This window comes from Ovis canadensis, chromosome 7 (assembly GCF_042477335.2).
Source record: "Ovis canadensis isolate MfBH-ARS-UI-01 breed Bighorn chromosome 7, ARS-UI_OviCan_v2, whole genome shotgun sequence".
NCBI classification, from domain to species: Eukaryota; Metazoa; Chordata; class Mammalia; order Artiodactyla; family Bovidae; genus Ovis; species Ovis canadensis.
In genome coordinates this window covers 95,323,499-95,344,013 of record NC_091251.1, presented here as the reverse complement: position 1 = coordinate 95,344,013, position 20,515 = coordinate 95,323,499, and the positions used below count along the sequence as shown (strand labels likewise).

At 43.7% G+C, this 20,515-nt stretch overlaps 1 protein-coding gene, 1 long non-coding RNA gene and 1 pseudogene across 3 annotated transcripts in view; 2 read left to right on the top strand and 1 right to left on the bottom strand.

Moving 5' to 3' along the window:
- Positions 1-20,515, top strand: part of HEATR4 (HEAT repeat containing 4) — a 45,878-nt gene that overhangs the window by 4,343 nt on the left and 21,020 nt on the right. Inside the window, exons 2-10 of the mRNA XM_069596955.1 lie at positions 3,393-4,425; positions 5,376-5,566; positions 6,810-6,950; positions 9,741-9,944; positions 11,717-11,860; positions 15,641-15,820; positions 16,660-16,820; positions 17,581-17,685; positions 19,743-19,861. Coding sequence (XP_069453056.1) covers positions 3,473-4,425; positions 5,376-5,566; positions 6,810-6,950; positions 9,741-9,944; positions 11,717-11,860; positions 15,641-15,820; positions 16,660-16,820; positions 17,581-17,685; positions 19,743-19,861 — 2,198 coding nt within the window. The 5' untranslated portion in view covers positions 3,393-3,472. The remainder of the gene's footprint in view (positions 1-3,392; positions 4,426-5,375; positions 5,567-6,809; positions 6,951-9,740; positions 9,945-11,716; positions 11,861-15,640; positions 15,821-16,659; positions 16,821-17,580; positions 17,686-19,742; positions 19,862-20,515) is intronic.
- On the bottom strand, positions 1,729-16,427 carry LOC138443882 (uncharacterized). 2 transcript variants are annotated; one of them, XR_011258344.1, is made up of 2 exons: positions 15,665-16,391; positions 1,729-4,327 (listed from the first exon to the last, which is right to left on the bottom strand). It is a non-coding gene; the product is annotated as an uncharacterized lncRNA (long non-coding RNA). The 2 variants fall into 2 exon arrangements; XR_011258345.1 differs by lacking the exon at positions 1,729-4,327 and adding an exon at positions 5,545-9,346 and having other exon boundaries at positions 15,665-16,427.
- LOC138931571 (NADH dehydrogenase [ubiquinone] 1 alpha subcomplex subunit 1 pseudogene) lies at positions 14,795-15,144 on the top strand (annotated as a pseudogene).

Sequence of the window (20,515 nt, the reverse complement as noted above, 5' to 3'; positions counted from 1 at the left end):
ATCTTGATAAGTCTTTTAGCCATATCTACAAGCACTGTCCCAGAAGCTGAGTGTCCCCTCTTGGGCCCTACCTCAGAACTTCAGAATCTGGAGGTGGAAATGAGAGTGTACTACTTTTTTAAAACTCTCAGAAGATATGGTGCTACGGCTTATAGCTTTTCCTTCTGTGGCAGTTTCTACTGCTTTAGTAACAGAAGGAAAAAAAACCAAGATATTATTCGTTTTGTTGCTGTTTATCTGGTCAGTCGTATCCAACTCTTTGTGAACCCATGGACTGTGGTCTGCCCAGCTCTGCTTGTCCATGGAATTCTCCAGGCAAGAATACTGGAGTGGGATGCCATTTCCTTCTCCAGGGGATCTTCTAGACCCGGCATTGAACCTGTATCTCCAGCTTTAGCAATGAGCCAACAGGGAAGCTCAATTATTCCTTTTAGCATGCATTAATTAGCCTGTTTCAACTATTTCTGCAAAATAAAGACAATAGACCAGGGGGTGAGGACACAGGTCTGGAAAGATGAAAAGAAGAGTGGAACTAAATTTGGAACTTCTCAGCACCCATTTTGAGTCTGGATTCTTCTATTAGGTTTTAACTGGAGGCATAAACCTTCTAGCCCCACTCCTGCCTATCCAGTCAGTTTCCTAGAAGTGCAAGAGATGATGCTGGTGGGTGCTGTTTACCAGATTACAGGGGCTTGGTCTGCAGTCATGCCAGGTTTGAGTAATTGTATGATGCCATTTATTTAGTTTTTTATGTTGTCCATGCACAAAAGCACCTGGGGACCTGCCATTCTGCTTTTGCTTCTTAAGGGCTATTTGTTGGGAGGGGACCCTGCCTCCATGTTGGTCTAGGTAACATTTAAGTTTGGATAAATGGAGCTTCCAACTCCATTTGTAGGTCTTTTTTTTCCTCTCTCTTAACTACCTAGGGCCCTAGTATTCCTAAACTTTTCCTTTAGTGCCCAGTGCATCTAACTGTGGGGTCCCAGAGACTTGCCTTCTAAAGGATAGTACTCTATGTTCTAAATCAATAATAACAGTTTCTCTCAGTTACATAATACTTTGCAGCTTGCAAAGAACTTTCATACACGTTCCCCTAATTTTACCTTCATATCAACACTAAATTAGAACAGGTGTGAGACTCTAGTTTCAGATTGGTAAACTAAGGCAAACCTTAGAGGACGAGATAGTTGGATGGCATCGCTGACTCAATGGACATGAGTTTGAGCAAGCTCTAGGAGATGGTAAAGGACAGAGAGGCCTGGTGTGCTGCAGTGCACGGGGTCCCAAAAGTCGGACGTGACTGAGCGACTGAACAACAAGGCAAACCAGGGTTATTGAATCATTTGCCAATAGTAACATGGCTGGGAGTTGCAGAATCTGCCTGACAAACCTCTTTTGACCAAATCTTAGAACATTTTGTCCTGTTCCAATTCCTTTACAAAGACATGTCCACCTGTATTTCCTTCTTTTTCAACAAGCCATCATCTTAGATGATGATAACTATTCCTTGAGAATTTATAACTGATAATGATAATATCATGTTCTTTCTGGGATGATAACATTGTGACCAAAGATTGTATATGTCACAGGCTAAAGGGCTTATATCTGGGGACACCCCAAATCATTCCGTATTGGTGAACCTTGGGGTGAAACCAGTCCTCATCCGGTTTTGCAAGTGTTTGGGCTCAAAATGCCCCCTGACTTAGAAACAAGATACTAACACATTGATAGGTTAAGAATGATGAGATGTTATATTAGGCAGTACAAAAGGCAGGAGTGCACTAATACTGTGCCTATCTAAGCAGTTCATTTTCCACCAGGCAGAACAGACACTGTTCAAAGAAAAATATCACCTTGTGAACACGCTTTACCCTTGCCCTAATTTCTTTTTAATCTCACTTTGAAAAATACTCAGTGCCCTGTGGCCATGTGGCCTTTGTGATTGTGAAGAGATGAAACAACTAAATTTAATCTTATGTTCAAACAGTCATGGAGGGAGATCACATTAATCATGTGTGACTTAGTTTGAGTTAGGTTATTAATTCTGGCCTAGTGACAACTATGTCAAAGCTGGCCCTTCACAAAAAGAAACTCACCAAAAGGTCAGATTTAATACACAGAAGACAGTGGGATAAATCAAGCCCTAAAAACAGCAGCTACTATTCTGGGTGTTGTGAAGGAAAGAGAGAGGAGTCAGATCTAGGCTAAAGGGTACCCTGTGCACAGGGCAGGAAAGGCAGGAGTTGGCACTCAGCATGACAGGAAAATGATCTCACTTTCATGACTACATGTTGGGTGGGGAGGCCCTACCTGCCCCTGAAAATGGCAAGGCCAACACCGTGCCATGGTGGGGAGTGGAGTGGAGCATGGGCCAAAGCCAGTGTGGCACAGAGTTAAGTGCTCTGAGGCTGGATCTGATAGGTAACTGTGAAGCCTGACTCTTCTATTTATGGCCAGTGTGATCTGAAGTAATTTACCAACCCTTCTGAGCCTCAGCTTCTTCCCACAAGCAATAAACACCATAATATCAACCTGGTGTAAAGCTCTTAGCAAAGTACTCTGTAACTATTAATTATCATTATTAAGCTAAGGAAGTGCTTCAGAAGGAACATTTCTTTAAAAAAAAAAAGGCATGAACTCCAGGCATTTGTCTATAGAATTTTCCATGCTAGCTAAAACCCAGAAACAGCTTGCCCAATAGTCAAGAGCTAAGGTGATTTATCTCCTTGATAAAACATTCTGCAGCTCTAAAACATTTTAACAGTGAAGACAGTGTAGCAATATGGAAAAGTACTGGTGATACTGAAAGAGCAGACTGGAGATATTGTCCTTATGGTGCTGTTAAGGAGTCAAATACTTAATGGCTCAAGGTGTCACAGGGTAAAAGTTAAAATAACTGAAATGAACTAAGAGAGGCTTGTAAATTTATGTGTGACATGGAGGCCTGGATAGGTCAACAAAGAATTCCAGAGTAGGCAGGAACTGAGCTGTCCTGGAAGAATGGGCAGAATTTCATGTACAGGACACAGAAGGAAGCTCTACTTGTGATGGGAAGGACACTCAGAGAAGAGCTAGAAGAGTCAGGAAGAGAGGTTATGTTAAGACAAGATCATCAACAAGTTCTCGAGGAGAACCCTGAATGCCAGGCTGTGTTGTCTGAACTTTGCGCTGTAAGTTTTTTGAACAGGGAGAAAGCCACGTTTGGGGGAAAACTGGAAGCATGGGATACTGTTAAAAGGCAGTAATCTCTCAGGAGATGAGGGGCTGAGTTTTGGGACAAATGTGAGAACCAGAAGCAAAGGTCTGACACAAGGAATATTTTGAATGTTGCAGCAACTCTTTCGTCTTTCTAACTCACATGACTTCTCCCTGCTCCCTCATCTCTTCTCCAGGTCTTTTCTTACTGACCGCTATGGGCCACCAACTTCTACTGACCTAGAGCTCTCATCAGTTCTTCCCATCCCCTTAACAGATGCCTGGTCGCGCCCCCAGGCCCTCCTCTGGACCCGGCAGCCTGGAAGGAGGCATTTGCTGGGAAACAATGACTAGAGCAGAAAAGGGGAAGACCATTCTTCCACACCGATTCCGTCAGTCACTCCTCCCACGGCTGGGATGGGGCATGATTTTCTCCAGTGTAAAACCAAGAAACAAAAAGGAATGTGCCTCCGTTTCCGGTGTGCCTCCAGTCTTCCACTTCAGCCCACAGCACTGTGCATACCTCAAGAACAAATACCTGAACAATGCCAGTGCAAACCTGACGTTTTCTCAGGAGGTGGTGTGGCAGCGAGGGCTGCCCAGCGTCCCTTACAGCCAGTACAGCTTTGACCATCTCTACGACGCCAGTGGCATCATTCAGCCTCGCCAGGTCAGGAAGGCCCGGCCTGAGAAGAAGCCCGTCTGCCTCAAGGTCTCGGATTCTCCAGGTCCCCCAACAAAGGTCACCTCCCCGGCTGAGAACACGGAAAGCTATGCCAATCTTACAAAACTGAAGAAGTCAAAGCCAGCTAGTGCAGGCCAGGAGGCATCTAGCCCCCTCAGTCTTCATCCAAGCGGGGAGCTGGACATGCTGGGCCTGTCACTTGCTCCAGAAGTGAACCTGGAGGAGAGGGAAACCTGGCTTCCGCCTCCTGAGAAGGAGGCCAGAGCCTGGGAGGCCGTGGTGCTGGAAAAGCTGAACAAGCGCACTGCCCGATGGATCCAGAGCAAGCGTCCTCCAAGGCCAGGGGTGTCCGCCAGTAAGTGGCAGAGCTTCTTGCGCCAGCAGTATGACTGGAGCCACATCCGCGATGAGCTCACTTCCTCCAGTGACCTGGACCTCTTGAAACAGCTGGAGGAAGAAGAGACGGCAGAATTTGAGGGTCGAAGTGTCATCCTGCCCACCCAGGAGGAAAAGAAGCCAGAGCTGCTGGTTCCCGTCTATTATCGGTAGGCTAGCTGGGGCCTCGGGCATGCCTTTGAGAATCCCTGGTTCCACGTCAGGGACTCCCAGGTGGGCTCTCATCCCTCATTGCAGACCTCTCCCATTAACCTCGTGTGTTTTCCACTACCAACCTACTAAGACTTCCACAAAGTAAGGTTTCTCAACCTCGGCCCTCTTGGCATCCCGGGTTGGATAATTCTGTGTTGGGGGCGGCCGGCCCTGTGCGCTATAGGATGTTTGGCAGCATCCTACTGGAAGCCAGTAGCACTCTCCAACTGTGACGACCAAAGATGTCCCCAGATGTTGACACATGTCCCTCTGAAGGACAAAACTGCTCCCAGTTGAGTACCACTGTCTTTAAAGGAAGGAGTTCTTAGCCTTTCCCAGCAGAGCCATTCTGCTGTTCCAGGTACTAACCAGGGGCTCCTAGAAATGTGTCCATGGTGAGAGTGAGGAAGGCAGAGACCTCATGGTTCTGAGGTTTGGTCCCACCTTACTCTGAATAAGGAGCCAGCGTGTCACTCACTCAAAAACTTGACTGGCAGCAGGATGGAGAACTAAACAAGCTGAGAGAAGAGGAGGATTGCTATGCATTTCTCATGTGGCTTCCTTTTCATTTATAACTGGAAGGAAGACTGGAGCTATAACAGCCTGATTCCTAGAAGTGAGCTAAAAATAAGTGGCAATATTTATTCCTTCATTTATTGCACAAATATACATTGCACTCCCACTACTTTCCAGGCACTCTGCCAAGTGCTGGGAATACAATGTAAATGAGACAGCTGTGGACCTATCCTTTAAAAAGTTTACAGTCTGTCCGCTGAACAACCACACATGAGAGAGAAAGTGAGGTCATGGAGGAGGTGGGCTCCCTTCCCCAAGTCCAGACACCCTCTAAGGGCACCGATTTTAAAGCTACCTGTCCCCCCTTTCTCCCCCTCTCAATCCTTCCAAGACTGCCAAATTACTTGCCACAAGGGCAGACAGCTGAAACCATGCCTGGCACGAATAAGACAGCTGAGGAAATAGATGAAAAGGGGAGCGTCTACAAGTCCCCAAGCCAGAGCCACGTTCGACAGGTGAATCCCCGAGCTGGAAAGTTTGCTTACTCCACAGACAACACCTTTGAACAGGAGATTTATTTTGGTAATGAAGCTGGGTCCTGTAGTTGGGGCTGAGGGGACATGGAGCAGGGAGGTGGAAGGTAGCAGGGAGCTGGAGGAGTCATGGATGTGGGTGAGAGGCCCTGGAGGAACCAGGTGTTCATGGGAATATCTCCTGGTTAACTAACATGGGAAGGTTTTGGGCAGGGGGTAGGGGGATGGACGGTGGGGATAGGGAGTAGGTATCCAGTGGGGACGAGACTTCTTCTTCCCCGCCTCTTATGCTTCTTCTTCTTCCCCTCATGCTTACTGAGGAGGTAGTGGAGGGTAGGATGGCAAAGCAAGCAAGATGCGGCTTTGGGAACAACCTACCTCTTCTCTGCACACCCTTATCCCTTCTCTCACTGAGATTATTCCCCCACTGAGGTGCTGTGTTCGAAGAAAAATCCTAGACTTTGGAGATCTGAGTTTAAATCCTGGCTTAGCCCCCTCCTCATAACCTTCAGCAAATTATATAATCTCTATAAGCCTCATGTACCTTATTTGTAAAACAATATCAACTAAAATGCTCTTCAAAGAGATGGGAACTATATAGTGCCCACCAGTGCCCACCAGCTTTCCCATCTGTCCCACTAGCTTTTAGATGCCTGGGCTTCTGGGATACACAGTCTAGGCCCACATGCTCCAAGTTGTTTCTTCTTCCCTACCCCCATCTTGTTCCTAAACTGCTTTCAACTGAAAGTTTTCTTAAAGTGTTTAACAAAATTATTTGGACAAAGGTATTTATGACTGCTGAGAGATGAATTAGGGAACTCTTCATTAGTATTTAGCTTTTCATAGGGGACAATACCTGTAAGTTAGGTTCTGACTTGGTTTCTGGGCCATTTTGAGGCCACCAGCTCATACTTCCAAGCAGTAGTCACCTTCAGGGGATGTCCCCAGAGCACAGTAGCCATGAGTACCAGAGGCTAGAGTAGGGCAAAAGGAAACTGGGTCTCCTGTGTGCTTCTTGCTGAATCCTTTCTCCATCGTCCCCATTAACCAGGCATACCCACTACCTTGCTTTATTTATAGTTTGCCATCCATGTACATATCAATATGCAATAATTTTTATTTAGCATTTTAAAACTTCATATGAAAGGAGATCATTCTATATTTGATTTGGTTTTTTAAATGGATTTTTCTGGGGAAATAAAAGGAAATTTGGTCTGATCCTGGTAACCAAAAACCCAGGAAGAGAGGAGGAAGGGGTTCTAAGGACTCATTATTTCTTTGTCTGTTCACAGATGAAGTCCAGATCGTCCACCAGATTGGTGCAAAGAGAGATCAAATTCTCCTGGAAAATCTCAATCGGTACATCAAGCAGTTATCTAAGGTCTTCCCTGAAACCCCAGAAAGGTGGACTTCTCAGCCAGTTCCTGAATCAAGTAAGCAAGAAGCTGATACTGATAATGGGAGTAAAGATGGAAGTGGGCCTATTTCTTTAAGGTCCCTTTTCTGCAGGTGGGGACACCATCACATCTAGGGAAGACCCTCCCAACTAACTAAGAATCATCTCATAAAATTATAAGATATTAACTGTAACAAGGAAAAACCTCTGTGGCCATACAGCTGAAATTAGACAGAACTTAAGTATAACCAAGCAGTTTAGGGCCAGTAATTACTAACAAGACAGATCTGGCTTAACAGTTCCAAAGGAAGTACATTAAACTTCTGATGAAGCACTCTACCCTCCCACTCCATTCTCAGGCCCATACCAGCTTCAGGCCCTAGGGTCAACCGGTGTTCCTTCATTCTGTATGTTAGGTAAGGAAGAGGGAAAGGAGTTAATCAAGAAATCAACTTCTGAAACAAAAAGTGCCCATCCTCCAAGAGACTATATCTCAGTTCAAAAGCATCAATTCTTCAGCGCTCAGCTTTCTTTATAGTCCAACTCTCACATCCATACATGACTACTGGAAAAACCATAGCTTTGACTAGATGGACCTTGGTCAGCAAAGTAATGTCTCTGCTTTTTAATATGCTATCTAGGTTGGTCATAGCTTTTCTTCCAAAGAGTAGGCATCTTTTAATTTAATGGCTGCAGTCACCATCTGCAGTGATTTTGGAGCCTAAGAATATAGTCTCTCACACTTTCTATTGTTTCCCCATCTATTTGCCATGATGCCATGATCTTAATTTTCTGAATGTTGAGTTTTAAGCCAACTTTTTTACTCTCCTCTTTCACTTTCATCAAGAGACTCTTTAGATCTTATTTGCTTTCTGCCACAAGGGTGGTGTCATCTGCATACCTGAGGTTATTGATATTTTTCCCAGAAATCTCAGTTCCAGCTTGTGCTTCATCCAGCCTGGCATTTCACATGATGTACTCTGCATAGAAGTCAAATAAGCAGGGTGACAGTATACAGCCTTGATGTATTCTTTTCTCAATTTGGAACCAGTCTGTTGTTCCATGTCCAGTTCTAACTGTTGCTTCCTGACCTGCATACAGATTTCTCAGGAGGCAGGTCAGGTGGTCTGGTATTCCCATTTCTTGAAGAATTTTCCACAGTTTGTTGTGATCCACACAGTCAAAGGCTTTAGCATAGTCAATAAAGCAGATGTTTTTCTGGAACTCTCTTGCTTTTTCGATGATCCAGAGGATGTTGGCAATTTGATCTCTGGTTCCTTTGCCTTTTCTAAAACCAGCTTGAACATCTGGAACATCTTGGTTCATGTACCGTTGAAGCCTGGCTTGGAGAATTTTGAGCATTACTTTGCTAGCGTGTGAGATGAGTGCAATTGTGCGGTAGTTTGAACATTCTTTGACATTGCCTTTCTTTGGGATCGGAGTGAAAATGCCTTTTCCAGTCCTGTGGCCACTGCTGAGTTTTCCAAATTTGTTGGCATATTGAGTGCAGCACTTTCACAGCATCATCTTTTAGAATTTGAAATAGCTCAACTGGAATTCCGTCACCTCCACTAGCTTTGTTCGTAGCGATGCTTCCTAAGGCCCACTTGACTTCGCATTCCAGGATGTCTGGCTCTAAGTGAGTGATCACACCATCGTGATTATCTGGGTCGTGAAGATCTTTTTTGTACAGTTCTTCCATGTATTCTTGCCACCTCTTAATATCTTCTGCTTCTGTTGGGTCCATACCTTTATTGAGCCCATCTTTGCATGAAATGTTCCCTTGGTATGTCTCATTTTCTTGAAGAGATCTCTAGTCTTTCCCATCCTATTGTTTTCCTCTATTTCTTTGCACTGATCACTGAGGAAGGCTTTCTTAGCTCTTCTTGCTATTCTTTGGAACTCTGCATTCAAATGGGTATACCTTTCCTTTTCTCCTTTGCCTTTAGCTTCTCTTCTTTTCTCAGCTATTTATAAGGCCTCCCCAGACAACCATTTTGCTTTTTTGCATTTCTTTTTCTTGGGGATGGTCTTGATCACTGCCTCTTGTACAGTGTTAAAAACCTCCGTTCATAGTTCCTCAGGCACTCTATCAGACCTAATCCCTTGAATCTATTTGTCATTTCCACTGTATAATCATAAGGGATTTGATTAGGTCATACCTGAATGGTCTAGTGGTCTCCCTACTTTCTTCAGTTCTTGGATTTTGCAATAAAGAGTTCATGATCTGCGCCACAGTCAGCTCCCGGTCTTGTTTTTACTGACTGTATAGAGCTTCTCCATCTTTGGCTGTAAAGAATGTAATCAGTCTGACTTTGGTATTGACCATCTGGTGATGTTCATGTGCAGAGTCATCTCTTGTGTTGTTGGAAGAGGGTGTTTGCTTGTAAACCCTTAGTAGCTTATAATCCCACTCCTCCCAAATTAAGAACACTAAAAAGGAAACAATAAATTAGGAATTAATGGCCAATTATATCCTACTTTTAATGGTAATATATCAAATGTGGAATTTTATGAGCAAATCTTATTACATATAAATATATTTATGTTCCTAAAGATTTCTTAAACATGTATAAAGGTTTGTATGTACCTTATCTTTTCTTCCCTACATTCCTCTGCCCATCATCATGGCTTTATCATGTCTGTAGTCACCACCTGTCATGACTCCCAATGGGACTTGTACCCAGTTTTCTACATAATCACAGGAAAGCTGGCTCTTGACAGTTTTGTTTTGCATTGGTGCTAGCTGGGAATAGGCATGTGATGCTGGCTGGGAACTCAGGCCCAGGGCAATGGGCATAATACCTCATACTGTCGCCCTGCCCAGCTTGCAAGCCTGTGAAAGGAGCCATGCGCTGGACAGCTTTGCCCACACCGGCCAAGGATCTGCTGCTGAAGGTGGGTGAGAAGGACGTGTCTGTGAAGACCAGGAAACTGAAGAAGCAAGCAGAGTCACTGAAGGAGAATGTGTCTTGGGAACTGGTGGTCCTGCGAAGGATGCTGCAGGAATGGAAGATGGCCTGGGCTCTAAGTGAGTGGAGGAGGGGTGCAGGGGCGGGGGTGGTGGCGGGGATCGTTCTGACGTAGCAGTGATTTGTGAAGGAAGACGTTCTCACCTTGGCCAAGTATTTCCCAATCTTTGAAAATCCATCCCTCTCTTATGAAGAATAAAAATCTGGTTGCCTCATCAAGGCTAGACTAGGTAAGAGCTTTTCATACAATGGCAGTTGCATTTATCTGGATGCTTTTCACATGGGCAGGTTCTACATCAGTAATTTGTGGAAACTCACTACCCAGCGAACTCTTCACAGGCAGAGGCCCTATCTTACTGACCCCTGAAACGTCACACTCAATACACGATGCATGAAAGGGTGAATATGCTGCCTAAGCAATGGAAATGCAGTGATCAAAAAAACCTGCAATTGGCTCTCCAAAATTCATTTGTAAATTTGGAATTAGCACATATTTACTTTGCTGTAACAGATTCCAGAGTAGTGTGCCTGGGGCAAAGGAAGGGCCCAGCAAGGACTGTTGAAAACTGCAAGATTTGAGGACTCAAGGGCTGCTGGCTTTCAGAACGTGAAAAACTAGTTAGTACAGGAAAAAAGAGGTGATCCATCACATAAACTGATTCAGATAAACAAAAAGGGTTGAAAAAGAGATTCTGAGTAAAAACTACCAGTAGGGAGCACCTACAGGTGGTGGGAGCACTGAAAAAAGCTCACACCTATAAAAAGTGTTGCTACGCTTATGGCTCAGCTGGTAAAGAATCTGCCCACAATGCAGGAGACCTGGGTTTGATCCCTGGGTTGGGGAGGTCCTCTGGAGACACAAAAGGCTACCCAGCCCAGTATTCTGGCCTGGAGAATTCCATGGACTGTATAGTCCATGGCGTCACAAAGGGTCGGACATGACTCAGTGACTTTCGCTTTCAGGTGCTGTGTTTGGTTATGTCTCTTTGTGACCCCATGGACTCTAGCCCACCAGGCTCCTCTATCCATGGAATTTTCCATGAAGGTGTACTGGAGTGGGTTGCCAGGCTAGCCTCCAGGGGACCTTCCTGACCCAGGGATCAAACCTGCGTGTCTCTTGTGCCTCTTGCATTGACAGGCAGATTCTTTACCACTAGCACCACCTGGGAAGCCCCTATAAAGAGGGCAAAGTACCCTTGATCACCATCTTATTGTTCCATTTTCCAGATGATAACAATAAAGAGTTATTTATGGGAATTCCCTGGTGGTCTAGTGGTTCAGACTCAGGCTTTCACTGCTGTGGACCCAATTTCAGTCCCCTGGTCAGGGAATTAAGATTCCATAAGCCATGCAGTGAGGCAAAAAAAGAAATTATTTAAAAAAACAAAAAAGACAGAGTACAGGATGGGATTGGGAGGAGTTTTGTTCGAGAATTATTAATACCTATGAAGATTCAGCTCAGTTGGTAAAGAATCTGCCTACAGTGCAGGAGACCCAGGTTCAATCCCTGGGTTGGAAAGATCCCCTGGAGAAGGAAATAGCAACCCACTCCAGTATCCTTGCCTGGAAAATCCCATGGACAGAGGAGCCTTGTGGGCTGCAGTCCATGGAGTCACAAAGAGTTGGGTACGACTGAGTGACTAACACTTCCTTAAGAAGGTTCAGGGAGCATCAAAGAAATAACTTCCTCAGGGCGGCATCTCTGGGGCCCTTTATGCTTCTGAGCTGTTTTGCTTGGATTGTCCTAGGGGAAGGGGCCTTCTTGTCACCTGTCTGCAACACAATATCTAACCCTAAGTGGTCCTCTTCTAATTCTCCTCCTGTGGTGTAGTCATCGAGTGGCACCATAAGACTGTCGAGGGCCTGCTGCAGAGCTTGGTGGACATCCATGATGACGTCCGGATCCAAGCCATCGTCACTTGTGCCACAGCTGCTTTAGAACGGCCCCGTGCTGCCATCAGTCAAGGGGACTCCGGTAAGAGCCACAACGGGCCTGCTTGAGAATATAAGCAATCCATAGAACCATAGAAGTTTTGAACTGGCAGGGACCTTGGAGCTTATCTGAGATTATTTCACAAAATGGAAACAAAGACCCAGAGACTGGCCTGAATATACACAACTTCTCAGCAACAGAGATGAGTTTAAAATTCCTGACTTCTGATCTAGTGCTTTTTTGCACTAATTTCATCACCCTTGGATGCTTAGTAGTTCACAAGCAAGTTCACATTGTTCTGCCTTGAGAGATCCCATTCATAATAACCAAAGAGTATATGTATATATGTATGTATATGCACACACTTTTCTCCCGACTACAATTTAGTCCTTCTTTTCACAGCATGTTGACAGTCTCAAACTCACCATGTCTCAAACTAAACTCATCATTCTTGCCATTAGACCCCTCCTCACATCCCACATAGCAACCAGCAGCCCCATAACCCAGCCAGTTTGAGTCAGGACTCTGGGAGTCAGCCTGGACAAAAATCCTTCCTCTCCCCACAACTATCAACCAATAGAGTCTATGGATTCTGCTTCATAAACATTTTTTTATTACAAAAGAAATACAAAGTGTCATTATCAGTCAACACAGAGGAGTTTAAAAAGAGGTTCCTTCCAACCCACCTCCCAGCCCCAATCCCACCCCATGCCATTTCCAGGGTATACAATGTTTAATTTGGCATTCTACAACTTTCTGTGCTTTTACAAACACATGCCAACATATATGTAGGTTTTTCTATTTATTACAAAAAGGAGTGTTGGATTTTACCAGCCATTTTCTAGTTTTTTCTCCTTTATTTTGTGGTTATAATGAATTCTAGTGTTACAATCTTAGAATAAATCCTAATGGATCATTCTCTTATTACTCCACTGGATTTTGATTTGCTCATATTTTAAAATATTTGTAAATGAAATTGGTAATTTCATGTTTATTTACAGTATTTTTGTTAAGTGTTAGTATTTATTTACAGTATTTTTAAGTGTTAGTTTTTACTAGTTTTGTAAAATGAATTAAGAACTTGGCCATTTTCCCCAATGGCTGTATAACCTTTTGAAAAAGAAATGTCAATAGCATTTTTCTTTGCTAGCAATAAGCAGTTAAAAAAGGAACATTTCCCATCTACAAGAGCTAGAACTATAATCTACTGAGGAGCTGGTTTAACAAGACATAAGACTCAGATGACAGAAACTATAAAATGCTATTAAAAGGACATAAAACCCACTGACTCTTACTAACCCCCAAGTGCCCTCTCAGATACCACCTTTTGTGTATAGCCTGGGCTGACATTTTTCCCTTCTCTGCTGCTAGTAGCATCCTAATATTACTCTGTCCTTATATTTATCATTCTGTCATAATTGTCTGTTTACTTTTCTGCTATCTCTACCAGGCAAGGAACTTCTTAGAGGTGGGGACTAATTTTATCTCTACAAAGTTGTCAAGTTTTTAAGGTTTCTTTTTACTTATTTCCAGTCTACTGAGTTCCAGGCATGAGCATTTAAACTCTAACTTTTCAAATCTGTCTCTCCCCTCTGCTAGGAAATTTTATCTCTCTCTTGACCTGATCAACTTCTATACATGCCCCTCAACTTTCAGCTAAGACGTCACCTCCTCCAAGGACTCTTCCTTGCCCCACCCCCCTGCTATACGCTTCCACACACGTGCTCAGCATTTGTCTCTTTGCGACCCTGTGGACCGTAGCCCACCAGGGTCCTTTGTCCATAATATACTCATGTTTCAACATAGTAGTAATTTTAATTTTTTTAATTTAAATTTTTAATTTAATTTTTTCAACACAGCAGTAAGGGATTCTCCAGGCAAGAATACTGGAGTGGGTTGCCACTTCCTACTCCAGGGGATCTTCCCAACCCAGGGATTGAACCTGCACCTCCCACACTGGCAAGAGGATTCTTTACCACTGTAGTCCTTGGGAAGCCCATGGTTCCACACATACACATTTTTTAACTGCTTATTTTCTTGAGCATTAAATGGGGTTATATGTATTAATGCCTGGCATAGAGAAAACCTTCCATAGGTGGGAAGAGATATTACCTTATCTCCAGATCTCCACATACAAGAACACCTTTGTCTTTCCCTTTCATGTGATCCCTTTCCTGGGTGTTGAGATTTTGATTTGTCTTGTTTCCTCCCCACATCTTCCCAAAGAATATTATCTTACTCATTATTTCTTGAAATACTCAATTGACTTCCATCTGATCCCCTCAAAGGCACATATTTCTTCTAGCCCTTTCTAAACATATGGCATAGTGGCTTACAGTAGTGGTAAAAAGGACAAATGAGAAATTTTATATAAAATCGTAGCTATAAGTCTAGCTCTGCCATATCGTGGGAAGTCACTTATCCTCTCTGAACTTCATACTAAAAATGGGAGGATAGTTGTGGACAAAAATTTAACACAACAGTTTACCCTTCTACTTGAGAAATGAGCTTTAGTTAAATGCCTACCTGTTGCCCCAATAACCTGGTAAGGACAGAAATTATCTTCACAGGCCACATAGCTTATGATAAAAATGAACCCTGACTGCTAAATGACGTTTGGACTGGGAACAACTACAAGTGAAACATACATGCCTGAAGGAGGTGCCATCCTCCAGGCTCCCAGGAATGCTGTGACTTATCAAGGCAGGCCCTTTGAGGACCCTGGAATTACATCTATGGAGTTGTTATATAAAAGGGATAATAACTCTGGTGGAACATAAGACTTATGCCCAGAGTCAATTCTATGCTCATGAACTGTCCCCAGAGTGCTAGACAAACCATTCTCAAGAACTCTTGACAAAAGGAACACTGATGCTTCCCTGTGGGCAAACTATGTTCCTGTCCCATTTCCTTCCGAAGACTATGGCCTATGATAGTCTTATGAGGCTGTTTAGTTAAACCTAAAAGGAGAAGGGACCTGGAAGGGAGTGTTTGGCCTCGGGAACGGCATCGCGATGTGGTTCGAGGTTCTCCCTGGGATCGCCATCATGGGCGTGTGCTTGCTCATCCCGGGAATGGCCACCTCGCGCATCCACAGGTTCAGTAATGGGGGCAAGGAGAAAAGGGTTGCCCATTATTCCTATCAGTGGTATTTGATGGAAAGAGATAGGCCCGTCTCTGGAGTAAACCGTTACTATGTGTCAAAGGGTTTGGAGAACATTGATTAAGGAAACGTTTTCCTGGTTGATGAAGAACAACTCAGTCATGCTCTTCTATCCCTGCTAGTAGATTATGCAGCATATTGTGTAGCATGCATTGTATTTTGTAGTGTGTAAAAAAAAAAAAAAAAAAAAGGATTCCTGAAAAACACATGTTTCAGGTGAGCTCCACAGTAATACCTGCCTTGCCTACTTCAGTGAGGGTTAGAAGACTGAAGGAGATAATGAATATGAAACACTATCCAAGTGGCAAAGCACTACCTAAATATATTTGCTATTATTACTAAAATTACAAAAATTTATTTTCATCACTAAAACTCATGGTGATAGTCACCATAGCCTAGTAGGAAACATATTCATTTGGCCTGAATACAGTTCTGCAGAGACCAGATGATAAAGATGGGAGAACAGGAATATCCAGCACAAAAGTTAGCCTTAAAATCCCACCCATTGTAGGGGTTCAGCTAAATTCTAATTAAGTAGCAGTAAGCATCTGTAACTGAGGCTGAAATGACCCCCATATGGCTACAGGGGAAACGCTGTGTTTTAGAGAAAAGCAAAGGGACTAGCTAACACCCTCTTACTGGCTCTCTTTTGATCACAGACAAGGAAGCTATGAAAGCCTTACCTATTCAGGACTTGCCAGAGGTTCTACAGCCCCCGCTAATGGCTGCTCTTTGTGACAAGAATGCCAATGTGCGGATGGCCGCAGCAGTATGCCAATATGCCATACAGTCACATAATCCTCTTGCCCAGGAAGTTATGCAGACTGTCCTTCTGAAGGGTGAGTTACTCCTTGTTACTTCCGACCTGGAAATATGGGGTAAAGAAAGAACATCTCACCATCAGCTTTTCCTGATCCCTCCCTCTCCACCATCACGCTCTTACTTTAGATAAGAGGATTTCTTCCTCCCAGGTACTTTACAAGACAGGTACACTGCCACCTAGTGGTACCTGGGCTAACCGTGTCATAGATGTATTTGGCTAAACCATGTCCCCTTTCCTGTTAGATTTTTCAATTAAAAAGATAATGTAATAAGATTAAAGAATACTTCTAAAAATTAAAAAACCTACTTGAACACATCATGCTTCCATTTTTGCACATTAACTTGCAGGCACTGTCCACATGCATTGTTGGTGTGATACCAGCAAAAGGTTCTGTCTGATGTTGACAGGCTCTGGTACCTAACTACTCTGAAAGATGGACTTGCTCCTTGCATGGTGGCAGGGGTGGAGGACACCTGTGTGACCAGTTTGGCCTTCTGCACAGAGACACTCAACAACTTAATTCGTCTGTCTTAAGAAAGCTTCCACTTCAGACTTCCCAGTCTCTAGCAAGAGGAACAACTGTTCACTCAGGCCAGAAGTGACTTATTGCCCTGTTACCAAACAAAAACACTTTAGGATCTGACTTATCAGGTTAAGATTTTCAACCTACATTTAGAACCTCGATATGACCCATTTACATGGGATTTAAATTAGAGATTGAACAGCAGACTGAGGGGGTACAGGCACCTACCTGTGAAGTGAGGCAAGTAGCAGTCTTGTGTACCAACCCAGACGCTGCTCTCTCTGTGGGGAGAAAAGACGGCTATTCTGGCCTTTTTCACCTCACTGTGGCAGGTAATACCGTGGACAGCTGGGCTGCAGCTCAGTGCCTGGCTCTGGAAGGTGCTGCCACTTACCCCGTGATTAAGAGGATCCTCCACCAGCTGTTTCATAAGAAGAATGAGGACACCGAGCAACAGTCTTGTACGCTCCTGCGCCATCTCAGTGGAAAGACAGTATGTGTCCATTACAAGGTCAGAGAAAAAAACCAAGTCTAGGGGGAACAATTGGGTCTCTGAGGTCAGTGCATGTAGGGAACTGAAAATGCAGATGGGAACTTGCCTGGTGGTCCAGTGTTAAGACTCTGCGCTCCATGGCAGGAAGCACTTCAGCCCCTGGTCTGGGAACTAAGAAAGATCCTGCATATGAAGTGCAGCGACAAAAAAATTTTAGAAAGAAAAAGGAAATGCGGGTGGTTGGTAGGATGATCTCATGCACAGGTAAAACTGGACTAAGTGTGGGTGAGGTGGGGTGTAGACAGGGAAAAGTGACAACAGCTAGCTGGGAAAGGTGAGGGAAGTAAGCTGCAGATGGTTTCTAACTCTATGCTAGAAGACTTACAACATGCAGAATTTGCTTGTGCTAGAAGTTTACCATTGAAAACCACACAGACGTACAATTGCATTTACTTCCAGTAGAAATGTGAAACTCAGGCTGAGGCATATACAAACCATTTTAGGGGGAAAGATAGTTAAATCAAGAAGGCCCCAGGAATTTTCTGTTCAGATTACTAATCTGTATTTTTTCCTTGACATCAGTTGGCTTGGATGGAAGAGGGCCCCACTGTAAACCCACTCTTTACTTTGCTAGCAACAAGCATCCCATGTGTTTGTGACATTAATCATGCTGGATGCCAGATTAGGATATAACTTCTTTAAGGTCCCAGCATCTCTAAAAGTGACCATGGGTCTCCATACAAGTCTTCTATTTCTTCAGACCCTGATACATACCATGCTTGCTGTGGAGCTGAATAGCCATCAGTGGAAAGACCGCATTGTGGCCTGCCGGGCTCTCTCCCGGATTGGTGGAAATGTCAGTTTGGTAAGCCTTCTCTTTCTGTTTCCAGGACAGAAGGTCTAAGCAAAACTGGGCTCGGGAGCTTTTCCACTTTTTGCTGCTATCTAGTTTCCCATTCTTACTTCCCATTCTTCCCATGTTGCTGCCTCTTAGTCCTAACCCAGAATTATCTTCACATGCCAACATATCGTTGTTACTTAAGCCACTGCTTCTCAGCCTGGTGGGAGTCCACAAACTGTAACCTATCTACAGTGAAATAAGCAAAGAATAAAAATTTTAAAAGTTTAGAAACTTTTTATAGTAATTTGACATCGCCTCCACATAAAGGTACTTTATAAGTATCTGTCACCATAGTCCCCACTTTCAAAGAGCTGACATTAGTATTGGAGTAACAAGATCAACACATACAAATGATTCAAGAACAAGAGATAAGTGTAATGTACTCTCTTAAAACTCTTCAGAGAGACGTTAGTATGGGCTGAACTTAGTAAAGTTCTGTGAAGGCGTGTGGGACAGCTGAGCAAGACTTAGAATTAAGGAAAGACTTCCAGGAATGGGAAACCCTGACCATCATCTAGGCTTTCAACTGACCTCCTTCTTGCCATTATTTTAAAATCAACTTCAGCTGTCCAAATGGGCGTTTCCCCTTCTTCCTATATGCCATGATCTTTTCCTTGTAACACCAGGCAACTCCACAATGGCCCAGAACACTGCTGTTTTTGACCCTTGAATTTTGACATGGAAAGCACAGAACTTAGCCAGTCAGTATAGTCAGTATAATTCTGGACTTCCCTGGTGGCTTGGATGGTAAAGAATCTGCCTGCAATGAAGGAGACCCAGGTTCTATCCCTGGGTCATTCTAGTCTGGGTTAATTCTGCCTGGACCTTGCTGCTAAAGTCCGGGAACAGCAGCACAGGTATCACTTGGGAATTTGCTGGAAAGGCAAAAATCTCACCCCGGGTCAATTCAGTCAGAATCTGCATTTAACAATGTCTTTTTAACAACATCTGATTCATTTGCACATTCACCTTCTCAGCACTTGTCACTCAGGATGGCCTATTGGAAGTAAAAAGCCATGCAAACAGGGGATGGGGTAAAGATGAGACCATCACATCAGACTGATGGGGTTAAACAACATGTCCATCAGTTCTTTCACTTATTCAGTGAGCCTGCAGTTTCTGACCACATTTTACATGTTAGGCAGGTAGCTAGCACTGGGTATGCAAAGATAACATGTCTTCTCTTGCTAAATGTTACATGTAAACAGCTGTAACAGAGGTAGTGGTAAAGTATTATGGGGATTTCCTATTGCTTACAGAAGGGAGAGGTGAGTTCTCTGAGGACAGCCTTTTGAGGTAAACCCTAAAAGAATAGGAAAACATCAGGTATTAAGGGTGGAAAGGGAGCTATTTCAAGGAGGGAGAATAGCTTAGGGCACATTACCTAATCACCAAGTCATGTTTATCCCTTCTGCTTTGCGAGATATACTAACACACAGGGTGGCCAAAGGTCCTAGCTGGTCTAGTACATAGGACTTGCCCAGGCAAATTGGGATGAGGTGGTCACCCTACTAATGTATCACCTTCAAATTTTAAGAGTCTCAAGTGCAGCTGACAATATAGTTTGGTTAGTTTAAAGCACGAGCTTCAAAAATAGGCCTGGATCTGAGTGCTGGCTCCAGGACTCAACATGTTAACCATGAGTAAGAAATCTAAGCCTCCATTTTGTCACCTGTAAGTGCTAGTTATCTGCTGTATGGGGTTATTTGGGAGGATTAAGTGATGGGTAAAACTGCTTATGAGTACAGTGCCAATTACAAAATGGGATTCCCAGGTGGTTCAGTGGTTAAACAATCCGCCTGCCAATGCAGAAGACAAGGGTTCAGTCCCTGGGTTGGGAAGATCCCCTGAAGGAGGAAATGGCAACCCACGCCAGTATTCTTGCCTGGGAAATCCCCTGGACAGAGGAGCCTGGCAGGCTACAGTCCACAGGGTCTAAATGATTCAGACCCGAGTTAGCAACTGAACATACAAAACTGATGCACTGATAAATGGTATCTAACTATTATACCTATTTATAGGATATGAAACATAAGTTGATCCAGCTGATGTCGAGTGACTGGAATAAGAAAGTGAGACAAGCAGCTGCCCAAGCTCTGGGGCAAATGAACCTTGGAAAAGAGGTGCATGACACAATCAGGTAAGACCTTGTCAATATGGAGAAAGAAATGGCATTTGTTGAGCTGCTCAGTATGCTCAGCCTTGTACAAGATCCACTGCAGATTTTTTTTTTTTAATAAAATAAAAAGTTAACAGTCCCTATAGATACTGAGAATGTAGCTAAGGGAAGAACCATTAATTGAATGCCCATTACGTGTTTAGGCACTGTTTTAGATGTCTTGAGAGTTCAAACGTATAACATGATTCTGATTATACAAGATACACAAATGCCTAGCAAGGTCAAGTTTCATGAAGGATGGATAAGACTACATAAGCAGAGAGAAGGTAAGACATTCCATACTGGAAGCCAAAAACTGAAATGAGAGTGACACAATGTGAAGGCACGAGAAGAGAGCTTGACTGAAGCAAGAAGTGTATGTTTCAAGTTTTCTTTATTCAGTCATTCAACAGGGCTTAGCATCTAGCATATGCTAGGTAATAGAGATTCAAGTAAATAAAACAGTTGAGGTCTCTACCTGGTGAAACAAATTAATGGGGATAAGGCTAACTAGGAAAGGGTGGGAGTGGATAATGGCGAGCCTACAGAAGCTAGATTTCAGCCTGAGGGCACTGGAGGTAGTAGGGGTAAAGAAAGGAATGGAAAAAGTTTGAGGGAAAATAAAAGCACCTGTGC